The 25,901-nt window shown below is 53.8% G+C and overlaps 1 protein-coding gene across 4 annotated transcripts; it reads right to left on the bottom strand.

Annotated features, from left to right (window-relative positions):
- Positions 1-1,153: 1,153 nt before the first annotated feature.
- Positions 1,154-7,376, bottom strand: LOC111931685 (maestro heat-like repeat-containing protein family member 7). 4 transcript variants are annotated; one of them, XM_086874051.1, is made up of 16 exons: positions 6,524-7,376; positions 6,266-6,424; positions 5,931-5,995; positions 5,664-5,813; positions 5,327-5,475; positions 4,855-5,002; positions 4,418-4,605; positions 4,191-4,328; positions 3,794-3,908; positions 3,475-3,615; positions 3,107-3,283; positions 2,814-2,969; positions 2,549-2,650; positions 2,101-2,203; positions 1,764-1,820; positions 1,154-1,479 (listed from the first exon to the last, which is right to left on the bottom strand). In XM_086874051.1, exons 1-16 carry the CDS (start codon positions 6,648-6,650, stop codon positions 1,280-1,282), a joined length of 2,175 nt encoding a protein of 724 aa, XP_086730177.1. In that variant the 5' UTR covers positions 6,651-7,376; the 3' UTR covers positions 1,154-1,279. The 4 variants fall into 4 exon arrangements, with proteins under 4 accessions (XP_086730177.1, XP_086730175.1, XP_086730176.1 ...); XM_086874049.1 differs by having other exon boundaries at positions 5,931-6,424; positions 6,524-7,368; XM_086874050.1 differs by having other exon boundaries at positions 6,266-6,729.
- Positions 7,377-25,901: the final 18,525 nt, after the last annotated feature.

Here is a 25,901-nt window from a genome sequence, read left to right as displayed (position 1 = left end):
GGGGCACAGGCTGCAGCTGAAGCTGCCAAGCGTTGCTGTGAGGCTGGCAAGTGAAGAGAAAGCCATTGTGGTCAATTCTGCTGAAGCCTTTTGCCAAACCAAAGGCAACTGTGCCCACAGCCTCCCCCTGTTTGGCACTCAGCTGCTGCAGACACCTCACTGTGCAGGTGCCGACGTTGGGGCTGCTGCTGTTTCTGTGCACACTCTGCTGCTGTTCCTGTGCACACTCTGCTGCTGTTTCTGTGGGCTCCTGAGTCGCTTCAGCAGCAGCAACTGGGCAGCCCTGCTGGAGGAGACATCACCACCCTCCCCTTGGTGGCAGCAGCTCTGCGGACCCCGAGCTCTGTGTCAGGGGAGCCTCAGTCACAGCACCGTGCCCTGGGCAGCCGCGAGGGCCCGGGCTGGCGGCCAGCCCTGCCTCTGCCCACTGCCCCTTATCGCAGGCACCCAGTGGCCATGGGCCGGCAGCACCCCCCTGCCCTGCATGTCCCCAGCCAGCCCAGCCTGGGTACACCTTGGGCTGTCCACACCCTCCTGGAGGGGTGTTGTCCCAGCCTCGAGGGCTTCTGCTGCAGGCCTGGGAGACATTCTGGGGAAGTGCCAGGTCGGCCGGCTGTCAGGAAAAAGGTGGCTGCCCAGGGGCTGCTTATGCCCTCTGACACCCAATTCCTCAGGTCTTCCCACCGGTCCGGCCTTTCAGGGGCCTCCTGTCCCCTTTGGAGCCTCCAGCCTCCACACATGCCCCTCACGCCTTCCCACGCTTTTGTCCCGCCTGGGCCTCCACAGACCCTCATCCATTTACAGCCTCCCAGTGCCCTGTTCCCTCACAGTCTCCCCCAGTGCAGCCCGGCAGCAGCGCCACAGCCCCACAGGAGCTCCAGAGGAGCAGGATCAAGAGGCACGTGGGAGCCCTCAGCAACCCAGCCAGCACCACACGGGCACGAGGACACAGATGGCGGCGCTTCCTGGCTGAGACAGCGTTTGTGCCTTCAGCAGAACCACCAAAGGCCAAGGGTTTCTGGCCATTTTCCCTGCACCGCTGCATGCCTGGGCAGCTTGCTGAGCTGTGATTCCCCAAGTGGAATCACATTTTCCCCGCTTCCTCTATGCCCTGTACACCATGGGCAGCAAGATAAAGGTCTTGGGAAGTGACTGCCTATTATAATATATACTATATTTATATCCTAAAAGAAAATGAAAAGAAGAAAAGAACAATATTTAAGAAACAAAAAAAAATCCCTGGTGGTTCAGGTGGCCCCAGCAGACAGAGCCTGCCGGGTCAGTTGCCAGCAGAGCTCCAGCAGCGCAGCCAGCTGAGGCCCAACAGACGAGGCCGTGTCCTCCATGCCCTGCGCAGCTGAACTTGCAGGTTCTCCAAGATGGAATATTGAGCCGTCTCTACTGCCTGGGTGATGTAAAATGTTTGAATTGCCAGGTTTCCGATGGCAGGGCTGGTGTCACAAACCACGTTCTTAAGGGCTGGAAGAGAGATGAACAGAGCCACGGTCAGATTCCCAGACCTGCAGAGGCCCACAGAGAGCCCCCGGCCAGGGCCATCCCAGCCGGCTCTTGCCATGGCCAGCAGGGAGCAGGGACCAAGGGGATCAGCCCGAAGCTGCTGGCCACGAATGCCCCACGTGAAACCTCGGAGTGATCCACCCACGCCGCCCCTCATCCGCACATTGAGCAGAGACCTTCGCAGACAGTCCAGGACTTGCAGCTCCACCCAGCAGCCCCGCTGACAGCCCGCTGCCCTCACTCACATTTGTAAATTAGCTGCAGGTCTTCTTTCTGCCGCCTCAGGAGCCGCCCGGCCATCCCTGGGAACACAGAGCCTGTCAGGGCCCCAGCGGCACAGCTCCCTGCCAGCGGCGCTGCCAGCCCTGTGCTCACACGCCCTCCCGCCCCGGCAGGGCTCAGCCCGGGCCCGTGCCGCATCCTGACTCAGCCCAAGGGCACGGCTGCCAGAGGCCGGCAGCAGCAGCCCCGAGGGCAGGCGGGGCTCCAGGGCGTGGGGCCCGGGTGCCGCTGCCGGGGCAGCAGTCGGGGCCGGGGCCGAGCTGTGGCGGGGCGGGGAGGGAGCCCGGGCTCGTGGCTCACCGATGAACCTGATGGCCGCCGCTCGCAGGGGCTCCTGTGGGCTCTGCAGGTACGGCAGGGCCCGACGCAGGTCCTCCGCCGCTCGGTTCCTGTCCTGTGCCAGCTGGAGAGAGCGGCAGGAGGGAAGGGTTGGCGCGGGCTCTGCCCCTCGGCCAGGCGCTGCCTGCCCGGCCAACCCTGAGGCCCGGCCAGCAGCCGCTGGCGCCGAGCTCTGCAAGGGGCAGAGGGCCGGCTGCTGCCCAGGGAGCCGCGGTGCCGCCCTGCCCTGCAGCCCCAGTGGATCGGGGCTCCATCGGAACCAGGCTCGGGACCACAGGAGCCTGAAGAAGAAGCCGTGCGGCCCCCGGGTGCAGCACTGGGCAGGGGCGCAGCTGCCAGCCCCACACACCGAGCGCTGGGGACAGGGGGCTTCTCCAGGCTGAGGCTGGGCCTTCCAAGCCGTCCTTACCAGGCACTCGGTGATCATCCACAGCTTCTTCTTTTTCACAGGTCTTTCAAGATCTCTCCTCTTCAGGAACTCGGCCGCACAAAGCAGCGTTGCCCAAGAAGCCTGGAGAGCAGCAGAGACCCGCAGATGGCCCCACAAGTCAGGACACAGGACCCGCCCGCATTCGTGTGCCAAGGCCAGGAGGAGGCTGCAGCCGGCAAGGTGCCAGGGCAGGAGGCGGCCGAGCCCCCTCCCCGGGTGACAGCAGCAGCCCAGGAATCCTCACCTCTGCCACCTGCTGGTTCTCGTCATGGCAGTGGAAGAAGAGAGGCAGCAGGCTGTGGTGCACGTGTGACTTCAGGGCCTTTTTTTCCTTTTCTGTTAGAAGAGTCATCAATGATCGGAAGAATAATATGGACACCAGCTGCACCTGGCTATTATTCTATATGAAAGGAAGGAAGGAAAAAAGACCTCAGCCCTGACTGCATGGGGCTCAGCAGGGCGCAGGCCTGAGAATCCCCAGGGCACCAAGTGTCTGGGCAGCAGCCAGTGGCCTCGGCTGGGGGCACAGAGCCTTACGTGGTCAAAGAGTGGCAGGAGCGCCTCAGCCAGCTGCAGGGCAATGGGGCTGGGTATCAGCATGTCCTTGTCCAAGACGATAAAGCTGAGCACCATGACTGTCATCCTGACTATCTCTGCATCTGCATCCCACAGGAAATCTACAAGACTTTCAGTCAGGCTCCGCATTTTTTCAGCCTGTGTGGAAGACAAGTCTGTGAAACGCCACCCTGCTGCCACAGGGCCAAGAGGCCAAAGGCCTGTCCCAAAGCACTCAGGAAGAAGCAGGAGGCAGGAGAGCTGGCAGCAGCTGCCTCGGGGCCCGAAGCCCAGCCGAGCCCAAGGGACTGCGTTTCCCAGCGCAGCTTCAGCCACTGCCCACTTCTCACCATCGAGGGATCATCAATCAACTTGAAAAGGGCCCTGAGCGCCAGGTGACGCTTGTCCCTGCTCTCGCTCCGCAGGTGCCTTGAGAAGATTTCCAGGACTCTGTTAGTGCTGCGTTCGCTCAAGTCCAGGTAGTCCAGGATCTGAAAGGCACAGGGCAGTGACAGGGGAGGCAGCCGGCAGGAGCCCAGAAACAAGACAGGAAACAGGGCCCGGGCAGCAGCACAAGGCATGGGCACCGTCCCAGGCAGCTGCAGCTATGAGAGGGCAGAGAGGTGGCAGGCAGCTCTGCAGGGAGGCACTTTTGGCCATCAGGCTCACCTCCACAAGGAATGCCAGGGCAGGCAGATCCCAGCGTGCCTCCTGTGTGCTGAGCAGCTGGAGCAGGTAGGGAACGATGCGGGAACACAAGGGGATAGAGGCAGACGACATCTCCCTGCCAGGGTGAAAAAGTAGCCCAGACTGTGAGCTGGGAGGACAAACATCTCCCAGGACTGATTGACAGAGTTCACATCTTTGAGCACCATCCTGCAAGGATAGGGGACCTGGGCTCTTGGGGAGGTGACTCCTTGTGGGCACCCTCCTTTCCCAGCCTTTTCCAGTCTCCCTAGCCGTCCCTCGGTGACGAGGCCCTCTGGCCCACGACAGTGGGGACTGTGTTGGGCAACCTCAGCACGGGGCACAAATGCCAGAGGCAGTGGGGAGAAGGGGGTCTCACCTGGCCAGCAGACCCACGGCATAGTGGTGGGTGTCAGCAGAGAGCAGCTTGTCCCAGCCACGCTTGTGTTCCATTTCCACCACCACTTCCTCACGATGCATTTGGCACAGCAGGGACTTCAGGGCCTGCACTGCAAAGCTGTGTGCACAGCAAAGCCCAGGTCACGCTGGGAGCACTGGCTCGTGCCGTGGAGACATGGCAGGGACAGGAGGAGTGGGATAGAGCACCTGTTGGGGCTGATGGCAAGGCCGTGTTGCTCCTGGCATCCCTTCCAGAAGGCATTGAGATCCTCTGGCATCTCCAAAGTGCTGAAGAACACTTGGAAGAGCAGATGCACAAAGAGGCGGGGGAAATGCACCGTCACTACATGTGGGACGCAGGGCATCTGAAGGATCTTCCACATCAGCACAGTTGCCTGCAGAGGACAGAGAACCCTGAGACAGCGCTCAGTGCCGAGGTGTGCGGGTGGCAGGGCCTGAGTGTGGCAGGGAGCGGTCAGGGGAAACCTCTGGGGAGCTCCACGCCTGGTGCCCCTGAAGCTGCCCCTAGGCCAGGTTTCAGCCCAGTGCCTGAGGCAGGGAGATGCAGTTGGGGAAGGAGGAAACAGAGCTGCTGAAGAGGTGGCTTGCCAGGGGCTGAGCAAAGGCCAGTTGCAGAAACTCACAGCCAGGGCAAAGACACCCGTGTTGTCTCCATCAGAGGTGCGCGTGCTGTGCTCTGGCCAGTTCCCCAGCACATCGAGGACTATCCGGTATGCCCGCTCCGCTGTCCTGGGCGAGCACAAGATGGTCTTCCACATGGTCATAGCAGCTCTGCGGGGCGACAGCTCTGTCTCACGGGGGTCTCAGACACATCCCCGTGGCCTGGGCAGCAGTGGGGGGGAGCTGAGCTTGCTGCCAGCTCTGCCTCTGCCTGCTGCCCCTCGCCAGCAGCAGCAGCCAGGCAGCCCAGCCCTGTGGGGACAGGGCCCTGAGGGCCATGGCATGGCAGCAGGCTCGGGGACCGATGTAGCAGGGCTGGGAAAGGTCCCAGGTAGACAGGACCCTGGAAGTCTCTGTTGGTCAGACACCTGGGCCAGGCTGTGCAGGCTGATGGGCTGAGGAGCCCTGAGCCCTCTGGGCACGTGGGCCCCGTACCTGTCACACGTTGGGGCCACACGCAGGAGAGCAATGACCACGTCAGCGGGCTGTGCCTCGCTCAGATCCAGCAGGGTCCTGTTCAGCCTGTGCTCAGAGAACTGATTGGCCATGAGCCACTGGTGGATGTACCTCACCATGGCAGGCACCTGGAGAAAGCACAAGGGGAGACTTGGAAAGCTGCCACAGGGAGTCAGGAATGTCCCCAGCTTCCCCAGAGAAGTGCTTCCCTTCTCAGCACGCTGCAATGGCCTCAAAGGCTTTGAGTGATCAGCAAGCGTGGCTTGGGAGGCCAAGCGATCCCTGGAGGATCAAACCCTGGCCACAGGCTGCTTACTTGCTTTTGACTGTAAAAACCCTCCTCTACAAGCATATCCAGCAGGGCAGCAGTGGCCTTGGTGTTGAAGATGTATGAATAAGGTCTGAGCCCAGTGGCCATGGCGCTGGTCCCTTCTTCCCGAATTCTCTTGATGAAGCTGCAAACCAGCTGTAGGAGAAGGGCAGGGGACAGAAACATCGGGGATGTTCCATGGAGTGCTCCAGGCGTGCTGCTGGGCTGAGCAGTGCCAGCAGGCCCAGCCCAGTTGGGGATGGCTGCAGGTACCTGCGCTGTTCTGCGGAAGAGGCCACCGCCAAGGTCCTGCTCTTGTGTCTGGGCCATGGCTGCATCTGGCAAAGAGCAGCCAGAGCTGAGGGGCTGCGGGAGAGGCCGGAGAACGCAGCCCAGCCCTGCGATCCCCAGGCAGGGACAGCCCCGCGGATGCCCCAGGGGATGGAGCACGGCCACTGCTGGGGGGGCAGCCCCAGCCCCTCTTTTATGCTGTCCATGGGTGTGTCTCCACAGGACAGGGTGGGATGGGATGAGATGGGATGCAATGGGATGGGATGGGGCCAAGATGGCCGCAGGCACCAGCCCTGTGGCCCAGCTCTGCCACTCACCCTCCTCCAGCGGCCGGAACTGCTGCACCTCTTCGGTCTCTGGTGCTGGGGCAGCTCCAGGGCCTTCTTCCTCTTCCTCCTCCTCCTCCTCCTGCACCCAGGCCAGCTTGGGCACTCTTGGGGGTCGCTGCTCCATATCATCTTCAACACTCTCCCATCCTTTCCATAGGAACAGCACCAGGGGATGGCATGGCATGCAATGGGATGGGGCCAAGCTGGCAACAGGCGCTAGCCCTAAGGCCGAGCTCTGCAACTCACCCTCCCGTGGTGCCTGGAACTCCTGCACCTCTTCAGTCTCCTGTGCCAGGACAGCTCCAGGGCCTTCTCCTTCCTCCTCCTCCTCAACCCAGGCCAACTTGGGCACTCTTGGAGGTCGCTGCTCCATGGCAGGGACTGGATTTATAGCTACTTGCAGGAGAGATGGCTCAGAAAAGCTCCGAGTCAGCAAGTCCTGCAGTCGTGCCTGGAAGGCACCTGCAAGACTCAAGTCCGGGCAAGACGGCAGGACAGCGAGTCCTGCACTTGTGTCTTGAGGGCTCCTGCCACAAGGACAGGAGGCTCCTCGTCAAGGTTTGAGGTCTGGTCTCAAGGGCAGTGACTCCAGGGATGGGCGGCACCTCGGAAAAGCTCCGGGTCACCAAATCCCACGGTCTGCCTTGAGAGAATCTTGAGAAGCCTCGGCAAGGCCACAGGTCAGCAAGTGCTGCAGTCGTGCCTGGAAGGCACCTGCAAGACTCAAGTCCTGGCAAGACGGCAGGACAGCAAGTCCTGCACTTGTGTCTTGAGGGCTCCTGCCACAAGGACAGGAGGCTCCTCGTCAAGATTTGAGGTCTGGTCTCAAGGGCAGTGACTGCAGGGATGGGCAACACCTCGGAAAAGCCCCGGGTCACCAAGTCCCACGGTCTGCCCTTGACAGAACCTTAAGAAAGAAGCCTCAGCAAGGCCACAGGTCAGCAAGCCCTGTGGTCTGGCCTCGAGGTCACCTGTTGGAATAACGCTTCGGAAAAGCTCCGGGTCCGACACAAACGAGTGTGCTGTGCGGGGGCTCCTCACAGCACCGCTCTGATGCGTCCTGTCCCGTCGCGTGCACCGAGCACTGTGGCGTGGTCCTGTCACCGCCAGCTCCTATGCCACCACATGTCACAAAGGGCCCTCTGACACCCTGTCCCTTTCCATCCCATGGTGACCATATGTCACAAAGGGCCCTCACGCACCCTGCCAGCTGCCCTGGTTCCCCCTGCCCCCATCCCCCCAAAAATGGCCCAGGTTGGGAGGAATCTCTTGCCCAAAGGGTCTAAGACAGCCCAACAGGATCTTTAGGAATGCCTCAAACCATCAGCCAACGCTGCCCTGCTCTGCAGGCTCAGGGCAGCAGAAGGAGCCCCCAGGGCTGCCGACGCAGCCGCAGCAGGAAGGGCACGGGGCCTTGCACAGAAGCTGGCACGGCCTCCTTGGGACACGTCCCAGCTGGTGGCCATTCTAAACCTGCAGGTGTGACACAGACAAGGAACGTGTGGGCCAGGGCACGAATGCTGCTCTGAGCCCTGGGGCCCGGCCAGCACTGAAATCAGCAGGTGTGGCAGAGTCCCCGCCAAGGCAGACCTGCCACCCCACCCGAGCCCTGGCAGTGCTGGCACTCGTCTCCTGCCCCAGAGACCTGTACCACTGGGGGGCTTCTGTGCCAGAGGGCAGCCAAAGCCCACATCTTTTTAGAATTTTTCCAAAGCCTGCCGACTGTTTTCAAGGTTTTCTTCCTATTTTCTCCCTAGTGCACAATCTCCAGAAATTGTGCTTTTCCATCCTTTTGCATTTATTAAATTGACCTGCAATGACCAATCAATCAAAATCCTGGGAAAACTTGAACTTCAGCTTGAACCCGGGCAAAATATTTCTCTCCCACACTTGAAGCCATGAATTGCCAAGTACTGTCCCCGCTGTCACACCCTGTCCCCTGTAGGTGTGCTGATGCCATTTCAAAGGGGTTGCCAATGAAAACCAGTTTGAAGATTTTTGTAGTTTCCACATTGGCATTCAAATCCTTGACTAGAAAAATCACATGTCAAAATTTCTAGGATTCTTCCATACCAAAGCTGTCATCTTCACCCTGGATTTTAGAGTGTCTGAACAGTCACACAAGGTTTGAGTTTTAGACACTACAGAAGAAGTCTTTGCTGTTGGGCTATACCATGACATCAGCATATAGTCCTGATGATTCCTTTAGGCAGGAGCAGCAAACACAAGAATGAGCCAAACAAGCTATTCCTGTGTTCTCATGTCCTGCACAGCAGTAACTGGGAATTCAAGAATGGATTCAGGAAGCAATGGGTGCACAGGGAGCCACAAAGACTTTGGGATGCTGAAATGGACCAGCCTGGTGCCTGTGCCTGGGCTGCACCGGGCTGAGCTCCAACTGGACGATCTAACAATGGCTGAATGGACACACCGTGGGCCACAGGAGACTCCTGCTCCCAGTTCTGTGAGCTACAATATTCATTTGTGATTCACCAGATGATTTTTTCATCTTTGCTTGAAATCCAGGAGAGGAAAAGGTCAACATGGAGAAGTGTTCTTCCAATTCTAGTGACAGTTGTGTCGGCACACCACCTGTGCCCATGGCAGGGTGGTTGGAAGTGGATGATGTTTATGATACTTTGCAACACAAAATGTTCTGAGATTCTGTGATTCTCCAAGTGGAGTGGAAAACTAAGCCATGTAAGTCCCTGCTTTTTTTCAGTGCATGCTGCTTACTCCTTTGTTCCAAGCAAGTCCAGGATTCTGTTTCATGTGTCTTTAAGGTGCCTGGACAGAAGAGAGGGAGGGCAGCTGCAGCAAAGGGCTCATGTCCCATCAGAGTCTCTTACTCTCTCTCTCACGATGGCGCTGATGCCGCTGCCTTGGGACACCTGAGTGTGGAAGGCGAGCCCGCCCTCAAGCACGGCCATCCAAGTCAGTCAGGGGCACAGGCTGCAGCTGAAGCTGTCAAGCGTTGCTGTGAGGCTGGCAAGTGAAGAGAAAGCCATTGTGGCCAATTCTGCTGAAGCCTTCTGCCAAACCAAAGGCAACTGTGCCCACAGCCTCCCCCGGTTTGGCACCCGGCTGCTGCGGACGCCTCACTGTGCAGGTGCCGACGTTGGGGCTGCTGCTGTTCCTGTGCACATTCTGCTGCTGTTCCTGTGCACACTCTGCTGCTGTTCCTGTGCACACTCTGCTGCTGTTTCTGTGGGCTCCTGAGTCGCTTCAGCAGCAGCGACTGGGCAGCCCTGCTGGAGGAGACATCACCACCCTCCCCTTGGTGGCAGCAGCTCTGCGGACCCCGAGCTCTGTGTCAGGGGAGCCTCAGTCACAGCACCGCGTCCTGGGCAGCCGCGAGGGCCCGGGCTGGCGGCCAGCCCTGCCTCTGCCCACTGCCCCTTATCGCAGGCACCCAGTGGCCGTGGCCTGGCAGCATCCCCCTGCCCTGCATGTCCCCAGCCAGCCCAGCCTGGGCACACCTTGGGCTGTCCGCACCCTCCTGGAGGGGTGTTGTCCCAGCCTCGAGGGCTTCTGCTGCAGGCCTGGGAGACATTCTGGGGAAGTGCCAGGTCGGCCGGCTGTCAGGAAAAAGGTGGCTGCCCGGGGGCTGCTTATGCCCTCTGACACCCAATTCCTCAGGTCTTCCCACCGGTCCGGCCTTTCAGGGGCCTCCTGTCCCCTTTGGAGCCTCCAGCCTCCACACATGCCCCTCACGCCTTCCCACGCTTTTGTCCCGCCTCGGTCTCCACAGACCCTCATCCATTTACAGCCTCTCAGTGCCCTGTTCCCTCACAGTCTCCCCCAGTGCAGCCCGGCAGCAGCGCCACAGCCCCACAGGAGCTCCAGAGGAGCAGGATCAAGAGGCACGTGGGAGCCCTCAGCAACCCAGCCAGCACCACACGGGCACGAGGACACAGATGGCGGCGCTTCCTGGCTGAGACAGCATTTGTGCCTTCAGCAGAACCACCAAAGGCCAAGGGTTTCTGGCCATTTTCCCTGCACCGCTGCATGCCTGGGCAGCTTGCTGAGCTGTGATTCCCCAAGTGGAATCACATTTTCCCCGCTTCCTCTATGCCCTGTACACCATGGGCAGCAAGATAAAGGTCTTGGGAAGTGACTGCCTATTATAATATATACTATATTTATATCCTAAAAGAAAATGAAAAGAAGAAAAGAACAATATTTAAGAAACAAAAAAAATTCTCTGCTGGTTCAGGTGGCCCCAGCAGACAGAGCCTGCCGGGTCAGTTGCCAGCAGAGCTCCAGCAGCGCAGCCAGCTGAGGCCCAACAGACGAGGCCGTGTCCTCCATGCCCTGCGCAGCTGAACTTGCAGGTTCTCCAAGATGGAATATCGAGCCGTCTCTACTGCCTGGGTGATGTAAAATGTTTGAATTGCCAGGTTTCCGATGGCAGGGCTGGTGTCACAAACCACGTTCTTAAGGGCTGGAAGAGAGATGAACAGAGCCACGGTCAGATTCCCAGACCTGCGGAGGCCCACGGAGAGCCCCCGGCCAGGGCCATCCCAGCCGGCTCTTGCCATGGCCAGCAGGGAGCAGGGACCAAGGGGATCAGCCCGAAGCTGCTGGCCACGAATGCCCCACGTGAAACCTCGGAGTGATCCACCCACGCCGCCCCTCATCCGCACATTGAGCAGAGACCTTCGCAGACAGTCCAGGACTTGCAGCTCCACCCAGCAGCCCCGCTGACAGCCCGCTGCCCTCACTCACATTTGTAAATTAGCTGCAGGTCTTCTTTCTGCCGCCTCAGGAGCCGCCCGGCCATCCCTGGGAACACAGAGCCTGTCAGGGCCCCAGCGGCACAGCTCCCTGCCAGCGGCGCTGCCAGCCCTGTGGCCACACGCCCTCCCGCCCCGGCAGGGCTCAGCCCGGGCCCGTGCCGCATCCTGACTCAGCCCAAGGGCACGGCTGCCAGAGGCCGGCAGCAGCAGCCCCGAGGGCAGGCGGGGCTCCAGGGCACCGGGCCCGGGTGCCGCTGCCGGGGCAGCAGTCGGGGCCGGGGCCGAGCTGTGGCGGGGCGGGGAGGGAGCCCGGGCTCGTGGCTCACCGATGAACCTGATGGCCGCCGCTCGCAGGGGCTCCTGTGGGCTCTGCAGGTACGGCAGGGCCCGACGCAGGTCCTCCGCCGCTCGGTTCCTGTCCTGTGCCAGCTGGAGAGAGCGGCAGGAGGGAATGGTTGGCGCGGGCTCTGCCCCTCGACCGGGCGCTACCTGCAGCCAGCCCCAGCCTCCTATGCCCGGCCAGCCCTGAGGCCCGGCCAGCAGCCGCTGGTGCCGAGCTCTGGAAGGGGCAGAGGGTTGGCTGCTGTCCAGGGAGCCGCGGAGCCATCTCGCCCCACAGCCCCGCTGGGCCGGGGCTCCATCGGCTAGTTGTGCTAGTATAAAAGTCTTGGAGCTAACCCTTAGCAATCCATAAGTGACCTAAAATTCTATTGAGAATGACCAGATACAACAAGTAACAAATGGAAAGCCCTTGACATAATAGATTTGATTTGTGAGCCAAGAGTGTATAGGGAATTACCTCAGAAGTGGAAAAGATCCTGTACCTTAGGAGTTATACAACCCTCCTTCTTCGTTATACTGAGGTCCAGGAGGAATATGTTATCTTTTGAATCACTTCATAAGGCTCCAAGCAGTAGTTAAAGTCATTTTAAACCATACCTCTACTGCCCTAAAGTTGCTGGCCAAGCAACATTCACAAATGCGAGCATGAGTAGATCAAAACAGAATGGGCCTGGACTATCTGTTAACTGAAGTAGGGGGAGTTTGTAGAAAGTTTAATGAATCTGAATGTTGTGTGGAAATAAATGATCATGGAGAAGCCATCACGAAAATTGCTGAAGAAATTAAAAGAGTAACACATGTACCCGTTCAAAAATGGAATTCTCTTCTGAAGACTGGTGAGATAACCTTTATAAAGTACATAATGGAAAAAGTTAAAATTTTTGATATTGTGTTTTACCTTAAGATTATTGTTTCTACCTTGTATGATTCCATAATCCATTCAGTAATTCAAGGAATACTGAACAGAAAGTAACTATAATAGCTCAAAAAAATGTTAACCAAATTTGAGAGAGAGTGGAAAAAACTTGATGCAGCACAAGAAATGTTAAAGAAATTAGAAATGGAAATAAAGTGAATGCAAAAAATGAGATTATTGAGAATATAGAAAAAATACTAAGATTCAAGTTGTTTTTTTTTAAAAGCATGAATCAATGTGGTCAAAAAGAGAAATGCGGGATTGCAGTAAATGGAATTGATTTGTCCTAACTAAATAGTAACTGTTATTGAAGTTATTATTCGAAGCAATCAAAAGAATCAGTGTTACAAGGCAGATGCAGCGCTTTACAGATGTTACATGTTAAAATTGAGGTACAGGATGTAGTCTGGAAGATAAGTGATGTCCCAAGATGAAAATGGCCTTGAGATAGACTGTCGCCCTGAAAACTCAGCTTCTGAGCTTGCTGACATAGTTTTCTAAGGACTTTCCCAGGAGAGTAACTGTAAACGTAGATATGTGTACATTCTTTCTGTTACACGTCTTGTGATGGGCATCTCTTATGGCCAGTGCAGTGAGAAAGTGTTATCCTGACCATCCAATCCCTGGCCTTAGTCAGAAGCCTATAAATCCTGGGAGGAAAAATAAATTCTGCTCTTTCTTTCACCACACCTCAACCTGTGTCCGTGTGATGTATTCATCTTCAGCGGTAACATCTGGGGAACCCCGACGTGTCTTGCACGTGTGTTACAGGGTACTGTCTAGCCTGTGGCTATGGATGGTTTTGGGCTTTCTCTCAGCGAAGGCCTGGTTCTGGAAATATGGCATGCGGTGTCTGATCAGAGAGGGATTGATGTTTCATATGCTGACTTTCAGCGATTGTGTGAGTATGGGAGAATTGAGGGGTTTTTCCCTGTGGTTGAAGCGATTTTTTCACAGTCAGCTTGGGACCCTTTAGGCGATTCCCTGATTGAGGCTCTGCTGGTCGGTTATGAGCCCCGGCTGCTCCGGCTGCTCGGGATCTGGCGAAGGTGCGACGGATTGAATGGGGCCGCCGCGGGACCGGTGGGTGTGACCCCGCCTCGACCGGCGCCCCGGCGGTGTAGGCCCGGGGCGGGGTTGGATCCCTGCCAGCAGGCCGTTGGGAGCGCTGCGGACCCAGGGGGTGTAACGCTGCCTCGGCCCATGCCCCGGCGGTGGAAGCCCGGGGCGGACTCGCCTCCTCCGTGTGCCCTCCTGGCACAGACCGATGGGGGGGTGCTTGAACGGGGGGCGGCACCCACCCTGGGGGATGCCTCAGGGCCGGGCCCGTGTCCCTGCTGCGGCTGGGCCATGCCCTGCCCCGCGGTGGGGGACGGGCAGGGCCCGGGCTCCACGCCGGTGGCCGCGCACGCTTTTCCAGCAGAGGAGCGGCTGGCACCGCTTCTTGGACCTTTCGCCCCGAAGAAACGCTGTTAGGGGCAGTTCTGAGCGCTGCCCGCCCCGCGCCGGATTCGTGGGGGGTGGGGGCGGGTTCTGCGAGTGGTGCCGATGCCAAGCCGTGTTCTGCCAGCCCCATGCTGCCGGATTCCCATCCTGCGAGCCTGGATTGTCCCCTTGCAGCAGAGCAGGACGGTGCTGCGGCTTCGCAGGCTGTGCCTCTACCGGCGCCTCGGTCCTTCCCGGCGCTGGAGGCGGGCTGTGCTGAACTGCCTCCAGCCCCCCCCGCCTCGGGTTCCCGGGCATCACCCGAGCCTGCGGCTGGAGCCGGCCCTCCCCGGCCGCCTCCTGCGGCCGCGGCAGACCAATGTCCTGCGCTAGTTACCACTGGCTCGGGTGGTGCTGCCGCAGGGGCGAAGTCAGTGGCCTTGATGGGCCAGGGGTCCCAGGCTGCTGGAGCTTCTTCAGCTGGCCTGTGGACCTTGTCCTCTTGTCAAATGACTGTGCAGCTGAGCGTATCAGGCATTCCACGTGTTTCCGAATGCTTTGGTCCAGTGGGTGAAGGCATGAGTGCTCTTCTTGTGGCGTGGATGAATACCACTGCTCAAGGCACTATTGCTCACCCAGGGGACGTTGATTCGGAATTCCTGGGGTGCATTTCTTCCATGGGTTCCACACTCACCCCTCCTGTTCCTATCCCTGCAGGACCTGGATTTGCTCACCTTGTGCCTTTTGAGTTTTATGTTCGCAGAGCTGAGAACCAGCTGCGGGGAGATGGTGGCTTCGGGTTCCCTGGACCTCCCTGGGTCACTGGACTGCTGTTCTGACAGCCAGGGATCATCCTGAATGGGTCTACACCATCCATCTCCTGTCCATCCTTGGTGAGGTGCTGTCAGAGATTAGCTTCTGCGGGTTTTTGACACTGGCATGGACATCACGATTGTCAGGTTTGCTGATGGGCCCCAGAGTGACCCTTGGAGCCGATGCTGACAGATTCTATGCAAAGAAGAACTTGAGACTGACTCTTTGTTCAGCAGATTCTGTTGTCCTTTCCCATGATAGACTAGTCACCCTCCGTGACTTGATGCAAGAACAGTTGGATCACAGTGATCTGGAGTTTCAACCAGTCCCTGGGACATTCCTGTTTTCTGTGTCAAGAACAAGTCTGGGAAATGGAAGTTATTGCAAGACCTCCAGAAAGTTCATGCTATGATGGAAAGCATGGGGATGTTGCAGGCTAGCATGCCTTCACCTGCCATGCTTCCTGCTGATTGGCTAGTCCTCATTGTGGATCTGAAGGATTGTTCTTTGCAATTCCTTTGCAAAACAAAGAACAGACCCAAATTTGCCTTTCTGGTGCCAGCTATCATTAATGCTGAGCCCACACAGAGATATCAATGGAGATTTTGCCATAAGGCATGCAAAATTGGCTGGCATTTGCCAATGATATGGAGCTGCAAGTGACTCCAGAAACAACCTCCTTGAAATTATTTGAGGGTCAAAATAATTTTTGGGACGAACAGTCCCGCATCTGGAGGTGCAATTCTTTTTTTTGCATTCAGTGCAGACACTGCATGAATGATGTCCAAATATTAATGGAGTTTTACATGGTTGTGTCCTCATATGGGACTGACCACGACTAAACTGTCTCCCTTGTTTGGTCTATTAAAGGGGGACTCTGATTTAAAGTCACCTCTGACACTGACCCCAGAGGCACTGTAGATGCTGGAGGAGGTTCTGCAAGCAGTTTCTGCTCCTCAAGTTTATTAGATTAATCTTTCCATTGATGTCGCTGTTTTGTTTTTAGGTTGGTGGTTTTTGTTTTATTTTTTTGGAGAGTCATGAGTTTAGATCAGCCCAATTGATGGAATTACAGGCTGCTGTCAGAGCATTTCATAAGTTTTCCCAGGCGCCTTTCAATCTGGCCATGGATTCTGCCTCTGTGACCAAATTGAGAGCCATCCACAAGCAGGTGTTGATGTTGGACAATTGTTTCATTTATTTTTGAGTTTTGTTGTTTTTCTGCTTTTTTTTTTCCAAAAAAAAAAAAAGGTTTTTTTTGTAATAGTGAAAGGGTGAGCTATCACCCTGAAATTACAGCCTTCTGATTGTATGGAGTATTGTATTTTCCTATTATTTATCTTTTTGATTGTTTATAATGTTGCTAGTTTCTTTGTTCATTTTTCTTTTTTCTTTTCTTTTTGTTAAACCAAAAAGGGGGAGATGTAGCCCTGAAAACTCAGCTTCTGAGCTTGCTGACATGGTTTTCTAAGGACTTTCCCAGGAGAGTAGCTGTAAACATAGATATGTGTACATTCTTTCTGTTACACGTCTTGTGATGGGCATCTCTCATGGCCAGTGCAGTGAGAAAAATGTTATCCTGACCATCCAATCCCTGGCTGTGGTCAGAAGCCTATAAATCCTGGGAGGAAATAAACTATAAACTCTGCTCTTCTTTTCAGCACACCTCCACCTGTGTCCGCATGATCTATTCATCTTCAGCGGTAACAGTATCCTAGTTCTTGTCATCCAGAACCATGGAAAAATCAGGGGTGCTGTTGCATCTCTGTTGCAATGTGATGTGTCTGACCCACTATAATATTTTTTCCCCTGATCTATCATGCTGAGAACCATGCAAGGCTGTAGAGAGGTCAAGACAACCTCTGTTTTTAAAACTCTGCCCTGCAGCTATTCCTTACGGTGCTGTCAGCAGGGAAGACATTTTGTCTTCTAAAACCTTACTTCTGATAGTGTTTCCCATCTGAAAACTATCTGGGCCAGGGGCAGCACCCAGGGACCTGCCCTGCCTGGGGGAACTTATAACTGGATCTTATAACTAAGTATCAGAAACAAGGGCACACACACTGTATTCCAGACTCCAACATTTTATTCTTATTCTTAATTTTCCATGTTTTAAGTACTACTATGTCTTGATCTACTTCAGCTTCCACGTCTTCTTCCTAATATTCCTATTCTTATTCTTTATCATTTTTTGGTTTCTGGAGGGTCTTATGCAGGTTTTAGTAGGGGGGGGGGGGGGCGGGGGTTGGGTTTTTTTCTTTCCTACTACTACTTCCTAAATACAACTTTCTTTTCTTTTGTTAGAATTGTGTGTGTTGCAGTCCAGCAGGCCGCCGTCATGTCCTGGGAGCAACACCTCCTGCCTGTGTCCATTCCTCATGGCCAAAGTGCCACAGGAACAGCAAAGTCCTTTCCGAAGGAGAGGAAATGGCCTTGGAGTCCAGCAGGGAGGAGCTGGAGCCAGTGTCCCTGCAAAGGGCCAAGAGCCGTGTGGCTGTGGCCCTTGGGGACCCGGTGCAGGGGTGCCACTGGCAGTGCCAGGCTGCCGCTGGGAGCCGATGACTTTCCAGGTGCCTTCCTGGCCGGATGATGGGCCGGGATGCGGCGCTGAGCCCCGGCAGTGAGGGTCCCCCTTTGGGTGCCGCTTTGGGCTGCCGTGTGCCCTCGGGGAGCCGCCCCGGGGGTGCCGCAGAGCGGCCGCAGGGCCAGCGCAGGCCGGGGCAGCCCGTGCGGCTACCTCGGGGCACCGGGCAGGCTGCGGGGCAGCCGCCATCTGCAGCCTGGTGCTGCTGCCAGCGGGCGCTAATCCTGTGGCTGTGCCGCCAGGCAGGGGCAGCGGAACAGCCCCCGCAGCGCCCGCAGCCCCCGCCTCAAGAGCGAGCGGCCTTTCCTGTGGGGAAGTGGCTGCCCAGGAGAAGAGACATCTTCCACTGTGGCTTGGGCTGCCAGAGGGCCAGGCCTGGCACAGAGTTGCTCTTGTGGGCACAGCTCGGGTTCCTGGCTCTCCACCCAAGCTGCTCGAGGGACAGGCAGCAGGCTTCCCTCTTGGGCTAAATCTGCCAGTCTCTGCTGCCTGGCCTCTTCTCCTTCCTCGTGCAGCTCCAGGACGCTCACCTCATCCCAGTCATCGTCCTCCCGCTGCCAGGCCTTGAGCTGGCTGCACAGGATGTCACAGTATTCCCTGCTGTCCTGAGCCAGTTCTCCATCAGTGTCATCATCCCAGCTGGACCTGGAGGATTTTCTCTTTGCTTTGCCTCCAGTCACCTCCTGGCCATCTAGGGACAGCTCTTGCTTGTGGCAAGCTTCCCAGTCCAAGAGTGCCCGGCAGCTCGTGCCTTCTCCTGGGGACAGCCGCTGCTCAGGAGATTCTTCCCAATCTGAAAATTCCTGACAGTGATCGCTGTCTGCCTGCCACAGCTCCTGCTCCCTGCACTCGTCCCACTCGGAGACAACTGGGGAGGGCTCTTGCTCCTTGCCCTCATCCCAGTCCCAGAAATGCCAGGAGCTCCCCCATACTTGGACCAGCTCTTGCTCAAGGCCTTCTTCCCACTCAGAGAGCTCCTGGCAGCTATGGGCTTCTCCTGGGCACAGCTGTGGCTGAGTGCAGGCTTCCCCTGGAGTCCCTTGCTGGAACTTGTTCATTTCTCCTTGGCAGACCTCTGCCTCTTCCTCAGCGCAGGACTCCACGGCTCCTCTCCTCCCTCTGCCTGCCCTCTCAGCCTCCTCCTGCTGCTCCCTCAAGGCTTGGGCTCTCTGTGAGCCGGGCCAGGGCCTGTGGGGCTGGGAGTTGGGCTTTGCCTTCTCCTCCTGCATGCCTGCAGTCCTCTGGCGCACACAGGTACCTGGACACAGCCACTGTCCTGGGACTGACCAGGGCCCCGCAAGCCCTTTATATACTCCCCAGCTGGGGAGGGGCTCTGCCATGTCACAATGGACTTTGGGCACCGCAAGGTCCCGTGTCACCACAGCCCCTGACGCATTGTGCCTGTGTCACAAAGGCCACCCCGGCACCCCGTGCCTGTGTCACAAAGGCCACCGCGGCACCCCGTGCCTGTGTCACAAAGGCCACCGCGGCACCCCTTCAAAAGCCCAAGGCACCAGGAGCAGCCTGGAGCAGCTCTGGCCTTGGGGGATTGCCGCCCCTTTTCTGAGTCGCTCCTTCAAATGATCAGGAGTGGCTGGGGCCAAGTGAAGGTGCAAAAGGAGACCGTGTGTGTCTTTGTTTGAAAGACAGGGGCCTGCTAAGGGAGGCAGGAGGCTCCTTTGCAATGGAAAATGTAAACCCCCTCGCTCCCAATTATTATCCCTTTGAAAGGCACTCTCTAGCAAAGACAGGAGGACAGGAAGAACAGTTTGTGCTGCTTTTGCATGAATTGCTGTTTGGTGAGCAGGGAAGAAGCCCCCCATGGAAATGATGTTACTGAGAGGAGCTGCTAAGCGAGAGCTGCCTCTGTGCCAAGCAAAATCCAAGAGCTGGCTAGCTGTGGGAACTGACTACCTATTAAAGCATTTAAAAAGCTGGATCCACCTCTGTGAGATTGACATTTTGCAGACAAGCAAGCCCGGGAAATCTCTCTCTTGCTTCCACCTTTGAGGAGGTATTCGGCTGCCGGTCGGGCCAGGCCCCGCTGCACTGCGGCCCTTACAGTCGTGCTGACAGTGGCCGCAACAATCCTTAAAACTTCAGGGTCCCCTGACACCCAGACAACCGAGGAGAAAATTAAAGGAGCGAGTGCCGTGGAGTCCCCAAAACCAACTGGAATAGGAAAATCAAGTAGGGATGAGGCCCATAAAGCCTGTGCAGCACAGGAACAAAGTGCAAAGACCAGGACTAGGGGCAGACAGAACAATATCTAGGGGAGGTGTGAGGGCGCAGTCTGAGGGCATGGGTCCAGACACAGGCTGGGGTTAGAAAGCTGCAAAATACTGTGATGAATTGCAATCAATCTGGGGAGAGATACGGGAAGATTCTAGAAACATAACTTTCAGTGGGGTGACTTGATGAACGTATGAATTGCCATTAAGCCTTTGGCAAGCACTTCCCAAGGCTTGAACTCAAAGCCTGCTGCTTCAGGGCTGAAGTCTTTCTGGCCCTGTGTCCCAGAAGGGCTGAGTCACACAGGCTCGGCCTGGTGGGGCCGGGCCAGCCTTGGCAGTGACCGGGTGGGGACGGGAGGCTGCGGGACCCCGGTTGAGGCTGGGCCGGACCACGGCTGCTCACACCTTGCCAAGCCTAAGCCGTGCCCCGCTGCGGCCCCCGCTGAGCTGGAGTCCGCTGGGCTCCGGGAGGAGCTCCGGCTGGGTCCAGGCCCCCTCGGCCGCGGCCCGTGCGGCACACGGTAATTGAAACAAATTGGCCAGGAGGCAAGACTCCTGTTTGATGCTTTTATTAGGATTTGGCTCTTGGGGTGGGGGGGGGGTCCAAGGGGTTGCTTGCACCACAGCCATTCCCACACTGTCAGCTCCAAGGAGGAGACACAATTCAGCTTTGCAGCACACACTGCAGAGCTGGGGCTTCCGTCCTCAGGAAAGTAGCCAGGAGGCCTCTTGTTCAGGTTCACTGTCTAGGGGTGTCAGGCCATTCCTGTCCTCTTTAGGTCATGGTGATGGCAGGAAGATGGTTTCTAAGCAGGTTTAGGTGATGCAGGGAGATGATCTTTCATCATAGCTTGCTAGAATATGTTTCATTGTCCTTTTATTCCTCTCTTAGCTCGTTGTTTTGGTGCCTTGCATGCCTTACTTTGCACACTACTCAGTTGCACAGCTTCCTGGGAGTTTCTTTGTTCTAGTGTGGCACAGCTTCTATGGGAGCTGCTTTGTTATATAATAGCAAGGAAGTAAGGGAAAGGGTACAGGAATGTCTCATAAGAACCTTTAAAACACTTCAGAAACTGGTAAGTAATTAACCTTACTAATAACCATCGGAGTAAACAAGGGGTACAAGTTTACAAAGGGGATAAGAACGTTAACTGTACATAAGCTTCTCCACTGGGAGAATATCCTGACAGAGTCTTGTTCTGGGGACTCTACTTTTCTTAGAACAGGCTAGAAAGCATGGGGTGGAAGTCAAGTGACTAAAATTCTCAGCTGTGAGCTCAAACTCACAGTTTCTCTCCTACCCTTCTCTCTGAGCAGCTGTTTTAAGGCTATCGCTGGCCAGCCTGGACAGAAACGTGTGGGAGAGCGCTTGTCCTCGGAAGCACTTGGTTGCTCACCGAGATGTGCTAGACACCTCACAGCTGAGGGCTGTGGCACAGAGCGTCACCAGCTGCAGCGCCATGCGCTTCTGGTAGGAATATGAACAGCTTTCATCATCCTTGGTTCTACTTTTCAGGCTCTTTGCTCTTGAGCTGTCAATGCAGCGTGAACTGGGAGTGATGTCTTAGCCGTTCTTTGAGCAATACATCTTAGGACACCGCTGACTGCGCTTCTGGCCAGCATTTCTGCCTGGCACACAGTACTTGACCAAAAAAATTGGAAAATGAGTAGTAAATCCAGACAAGAAATTAGGGAGGAGGAAAACCTACTGAACTGCAGGCAAACCAGAGGCACATCTAGACAACTGCTAGACTCCACCGTGAACTAAGGACTCAGCTTTCTGCCTTTCTCACTGCCGGCCTCTACACACAAATGCTCCCTTTCCCATTCATGTTTTGCTTCCAGCTCAAGTCTTCACCTGTTCCACATCCTTCTGCACCATCAGCAATCTCTCTTCCTCAAATGAACTGAATCCCACTCTGTCTCAGGGTCTTAGCACTTTCAGGCAATTGCTGCAAGAAATGGTTCTAAGCCCTGCATGGCTCTACATCTGCAAATGAACGCCTGGTCCTGCTGAAACCTGTGCAAAATTTTGGTTATTTTTGGTACGGTGATCATTACTCCAACTCCCAGCACAGATTGCTCATACCATGTACAGACTGATTACACTACACGTCAGAAGGGTCGTCATCGTTTGGAGCGTTACTTGTAATAGCAACACTTTTCCATTAATAAAGAAATACTTCTTCCAGTCCTGCCACTTCAAAGTTTAGAGACATCTTTTAACCAAACACTCATTTTTATTTGTATTATTTTTGTTGACAATTTCTTGCAGGAAGACATTAAATTGAGATAGGTATTTGAAAACAAGGAGCATCAAGGCAATTGCTTGTTATTAGTCATTTAATGATTACTTTTTTAAAGCTATTACAAATGCTGCTAGTCAAAAGGCAAACTTATTGTAGATTTATAATGCTCTTTGGATTAATCAGAAACTTGTGAAACTGGAAAAGGTTTTCTTTACAAGTTTCATCTATATAATGAGGAGAAAAATGTGGCCTAACATTTAAGAAATGCTTGTGGTCAAAAATGTAATCAGCTAAGAGGCTATCTCAGAAACGAAAAAACCCCAACACTGTTCAAGTTTACAACTGAGCTACATTTTTCCATTACTGTAATTACAATACCCTTCACTTGTGAAGTGTGTCATGACTATTCTGTAACAAACAATACAGGAAACCAGCCACACTTATGGATTTTCCCTATAAAGCCACTGGCTTTCAGATGGAAAACCCATTTATTGTTCCTTTTCACAACTTTCTATTTAATTTTCAATAACTTAGCCTAAAAAATCCCACTATCTGCATGCATGATGTCTTTCAAAGCAGTGGAAGGAAGTTGCTAATTGCATGCCGTGGGTGCTGACTGCTTGGCAGCAGAAAGGCAGTTTTATCTCCAGGCTTAGAATAAACTATTGTTATAAATATGTTTTGTTCCACGTTAATCAGGGTATCGAGACCACTGTCATCTTTGCACGATGATCAAATGGGCAGCTCTGCAATTCAAGCAGCTCAGGAATTCATTAGGTGTGTGTGGTGTAAGCTGCAAACCCACCCTTTACTGCTCAAGTCATGCCATGTGAAGTGTAAGACAGATCCATTAATGAGGAGGACTGAGCATTTTCTGCTGCAATTTACCAAGAAATTTGCTTATGCAAAGAGAGAAAAGACTCTTCCTTCCCATTATATCAGGGTCAGAGGTTCCAAGTTAATAAATATACAAAAAAAAAAAAAAATAATAGCAGCATTGATTCAGAATGTATTAATTTTAGTGAGTTTTTACGAATGTTTGTCAATTTGAGTGAAAGCTCCTTAGCAATACTGAAATTGGTTACAGGAAAGGGATAATGGGGATAGAAAATGAAAATGAAAAAGAAACCAAGTCTCTGCAAGCACAATCAACAATCTGAAGTACCTCTGCCCTTTTAAAGAAAGTAATGTATAATTAAAACTTCTGTTAAAAATTGATTTTAGAATATGTAATAAAATAGAGTTAAGAATCTGTATTATTACCCTAAAATCCATTTGTTTTCCACACCAATAACAAAAGAGAAGTTCTAAAATAGTCTTGTACATTGCAAAGAGGGAAAACATGCTGCCATATCCAGCACTTCAGGTAAGCAGTAATCCAAACACTTCCCAAAGCAGAATGTCATTCACAGTCAGCTGGAAAAATCATCACAGTTTCATCTTTCCTTTCCCTTGGCAGAAGTAACTCTGGAGAAAATGGGTAATTTAGGTGAGTTTTTTCTTTTTATTTTTTTAAAAAAGCAGAATGCTTTAGCACTGCCTTCAACTTCCTCACACCCTTCACTTTCTCCTGTATAAAAAATCCCCCCTGCCTTGTGTGCTCCTGAACACGCAGCACCTAAAGCACAGCCCCGCTTCCCTGTGGCAACAAACAAAGAGCAAGAACCAGAGGAGTTTGCAGAGGGAGGCTACTCAGCATGCAAGGTAACGCTGCAGGATCAATGATAGCACTGTCTGCTCCAAACTGAGAGCTCATCAGCTGGCAATCACTGAGGTGAGAAAGGACGTGGGGACCAGTCAAAGTTAGGGATTGTCTGTCAGCAGCCAAAGTGAGGAAAATTGGAAAATACTGCAAGCAGTTTTCAGACAGGAAAAGAAGAGGTGGATGTATGGAAGTGTTGATGCTTGTTCATATGGCTGAGGTACACCCTCACTTGGAAGGCTGATTAAAGTTTGGGGAAAGTGATTCCAAGCGGAAGAGGTGGAGAGAAGAGCTGTCCCCATGATCAGGTGAATACACAGCATGATAGTCAAGGTGAAGGTTGAGAGCTGATATAGCTGCAGCACTCAAGGGGGAGACATTAATATGCAGTGGTAGCTCACAACTATTTAAGAAAAAGAGATTTTTGGCATAATAACAATTGGGTAAAATTGGTGCAGAAAGTTAGGATGGAAATTAGAAGAAGCCCTTAAATCACCAGAGTGAAGCAGACGCATTCTGTGAGCAGTGAGGGCAAAAAGTGTGGTTAACCTGGAGATGGAGCTTGAGTGACCATCACACATTGCTCATCACAGTGCTGGACCGGCCTTGATGGAGGATTCAGAGCATCTATCCATCAGTGACCCCGGAGTTTTTATAGTGCTGGCAGATCAAACCCAACAAGAACACGAATAAATCCTCATCACTGATGCTGGAGTTGCTGTCGGCTGTTTCAGCTGTGCTTTGTTTGTCACACTGGTTGTTTCAGGCTCTCTGTAGGCACTAGAGAAGATGAGCACCTGCACTGTGTTCACATGAATATGAACATCTCCTCACAAGTCATCATTTTTTAATGAAAGCCTGTATTCTGGAACATGAGATGTTAGCCTCCAGGGAAACATATCAGCTTGTCATCCATCCCACAAGTCAACAGGTAAAGAAAAAAAGGGCAAAATTGTTTTCTTTCCTGCTAGAATTAATTTGAATAACAGATCTTTCTGCTTATTAATATTTCAGTTCTTCCCAAACATGAAATGGATTGAAATATCAGATAAGCCGGTAGAACTCTTATGTTTATCGTGTATTATTTTGATTTAATCTTAAGAAATTGCATCAATAGGTTGCCCATATGTAGTCATGCACCATACACAGAGATCTTAATTACCCTGTTCATCAATATTCATGATAGCCCATCTTATGCAGGTTATTATCCTACATTGTTATATGTGATGCCACATGAATACCATATGGGAGAGGGATTTAAAAAAGGTTACAGGCTAATAAATGTATTTTATTCCACTCAGAAAACTCAAGAGAAACAGCTCTTTTCAAAGATCCAGAGACTGTAATTACATGCAAAATGTTAAGTCACCTTAAAGGCAAATGCTAACCCAGACAGACTGAAGGTTAAAATTAAAAGCTAAAACTTCCTATTGTTATTAGTGCCCCACTGCACTAGATATTGTGCAAATATATGAAAAAGGGGATTACCATCACAAGGAGTTTAATTCTACCTTTCAGCTTGGTTGTTCTAGAGCAGAAATTGTAGTAGGTTTAAGCTAGCAGCTGGTGGTCATATAAGAGCAGTGAATTATAACACTTTCTAATGCCACAAATATTGTATGCAATTCCCTGTGAAGTTTCCTAGGAGCTGTGCCTAGAAAATGCTGCTTTGGCATGTCAGCCTTACCACTTAATTTCATGTACCCATGGTGTGCCACAGCTCTTGCATGCCGTGCCTGGGCCACAAACTCCCGAGGACGGGGCACAGAGGCAGCTGGACAACTCAGGGGATTCACATGAAATAATCTGGATGCAGCTCCCTGTCACGATCCGCAAGGTGGGATTCGTGATGTGGTTCTTTTAGTCGGTCTTAGAGTACAAAAGATTATCAGCAAAGCAAGGACTTAAACAGCAAAACACACTTTATGGAGTGCTCATCAGCACTAATATGCGATAGAGGGAGAGAAAGGAGAAAGCAAAGCATAAGGAAAAGAGAGTAAGGGGATTAGAGCTACCAACGTCAAAGTCCACTCAGCCGTCCAACGATGCAGAGTCTTCTGTCCGTTGGGGAGATCTCAAAGGAAGGTAAGTTTGGGGTATAATTTTATAGTCTTCTGCAAAGCGAGGGGCGCAGGGCCAAAGCCAGAGGAGATTGATGATCATTGTGATGAATTCCATTGCGCGGGGAGCAGGTGTAGGGTACAGAGCGATCCATGTCTTGCAAGTCTTTGCTCACCAGCAGGAACGAGGGCAAGGTGTCGTGGAAAACCCATTGCACAGGGTACCACGCAAAAGCCTCTGCTCACCAGCAGGAACGAGAGGCCTGAGTCCTGGAGAACTCGTTGCGCAGGTTACCAAGCCTCTGCTCACCAGCAGGAACGAGAGCCATGAGTCCTGGAGAACTCGTTGCGCAGGTTACCAAGCCTCTGTTCACCAGCAGGAACGAGAGCCATGAGTCCTGGAGAACTCGTTGCGCAGGTTACCAAGCCTCTGTTCTCCAGCAGGAACGAGGGCAGTGTACCGTGCAACCTCCTGCAAACAATCACTGAGCAAACATCCATCTCAGCTAGGCCCAAACGCCCAAACCAAGTCCCTTGTGATATTCAGGGTCTCAGTCTCT

This window comes from Cyanistes caeruleus, unplaced genomic scaffold (genome assembly GCF_971803275.1).
Source record: "Cyanistes caeruleus unplaced genomic scaffold, bCyaCae1.hap1.1 HAP1_SCAFFOLD_141, whole genome shotgun sequence".
Lineage (NCBI taxonomy): Eukaryota > Metazoa > Chordata > Aves > Passeriformes > Paridae > Cyanistes > Cyanistes caeruleus.
Note: the sequence above shows the minus strand (reverse complement) of the source record. Positions and strands in the feature narration are given on the sequence as shown.

What these genes read in the sequence shown, in the direction of transcription:
- LOC111931685 (XM_086874052.1), bottom strand. Translation starts at nt 6,650, where the DNA reads ATGGAGCAGCGACCTCCAAGAGTGCCCAAGTTGGCCTGGGTTGAGGAG. An exon ending in GTTTTTACAGTCAAAAGCAA is followed by an intron (nt 5,476 to 5,663) that starts GTAAGCAGCCTG and finishes TGCTTTCTCCAG; the next exon opens with GTGCCTGCCATGGTGAGGTA. An exon ending in TGATTGATGATCCCTCGATG is followed by an intron (nt 3,284 to 3,474) that starts GTGAGAAGTGGG and finishes TCTTCCACACAG; the next exon opens with GCTGAAAAAATGCGGAGCCT.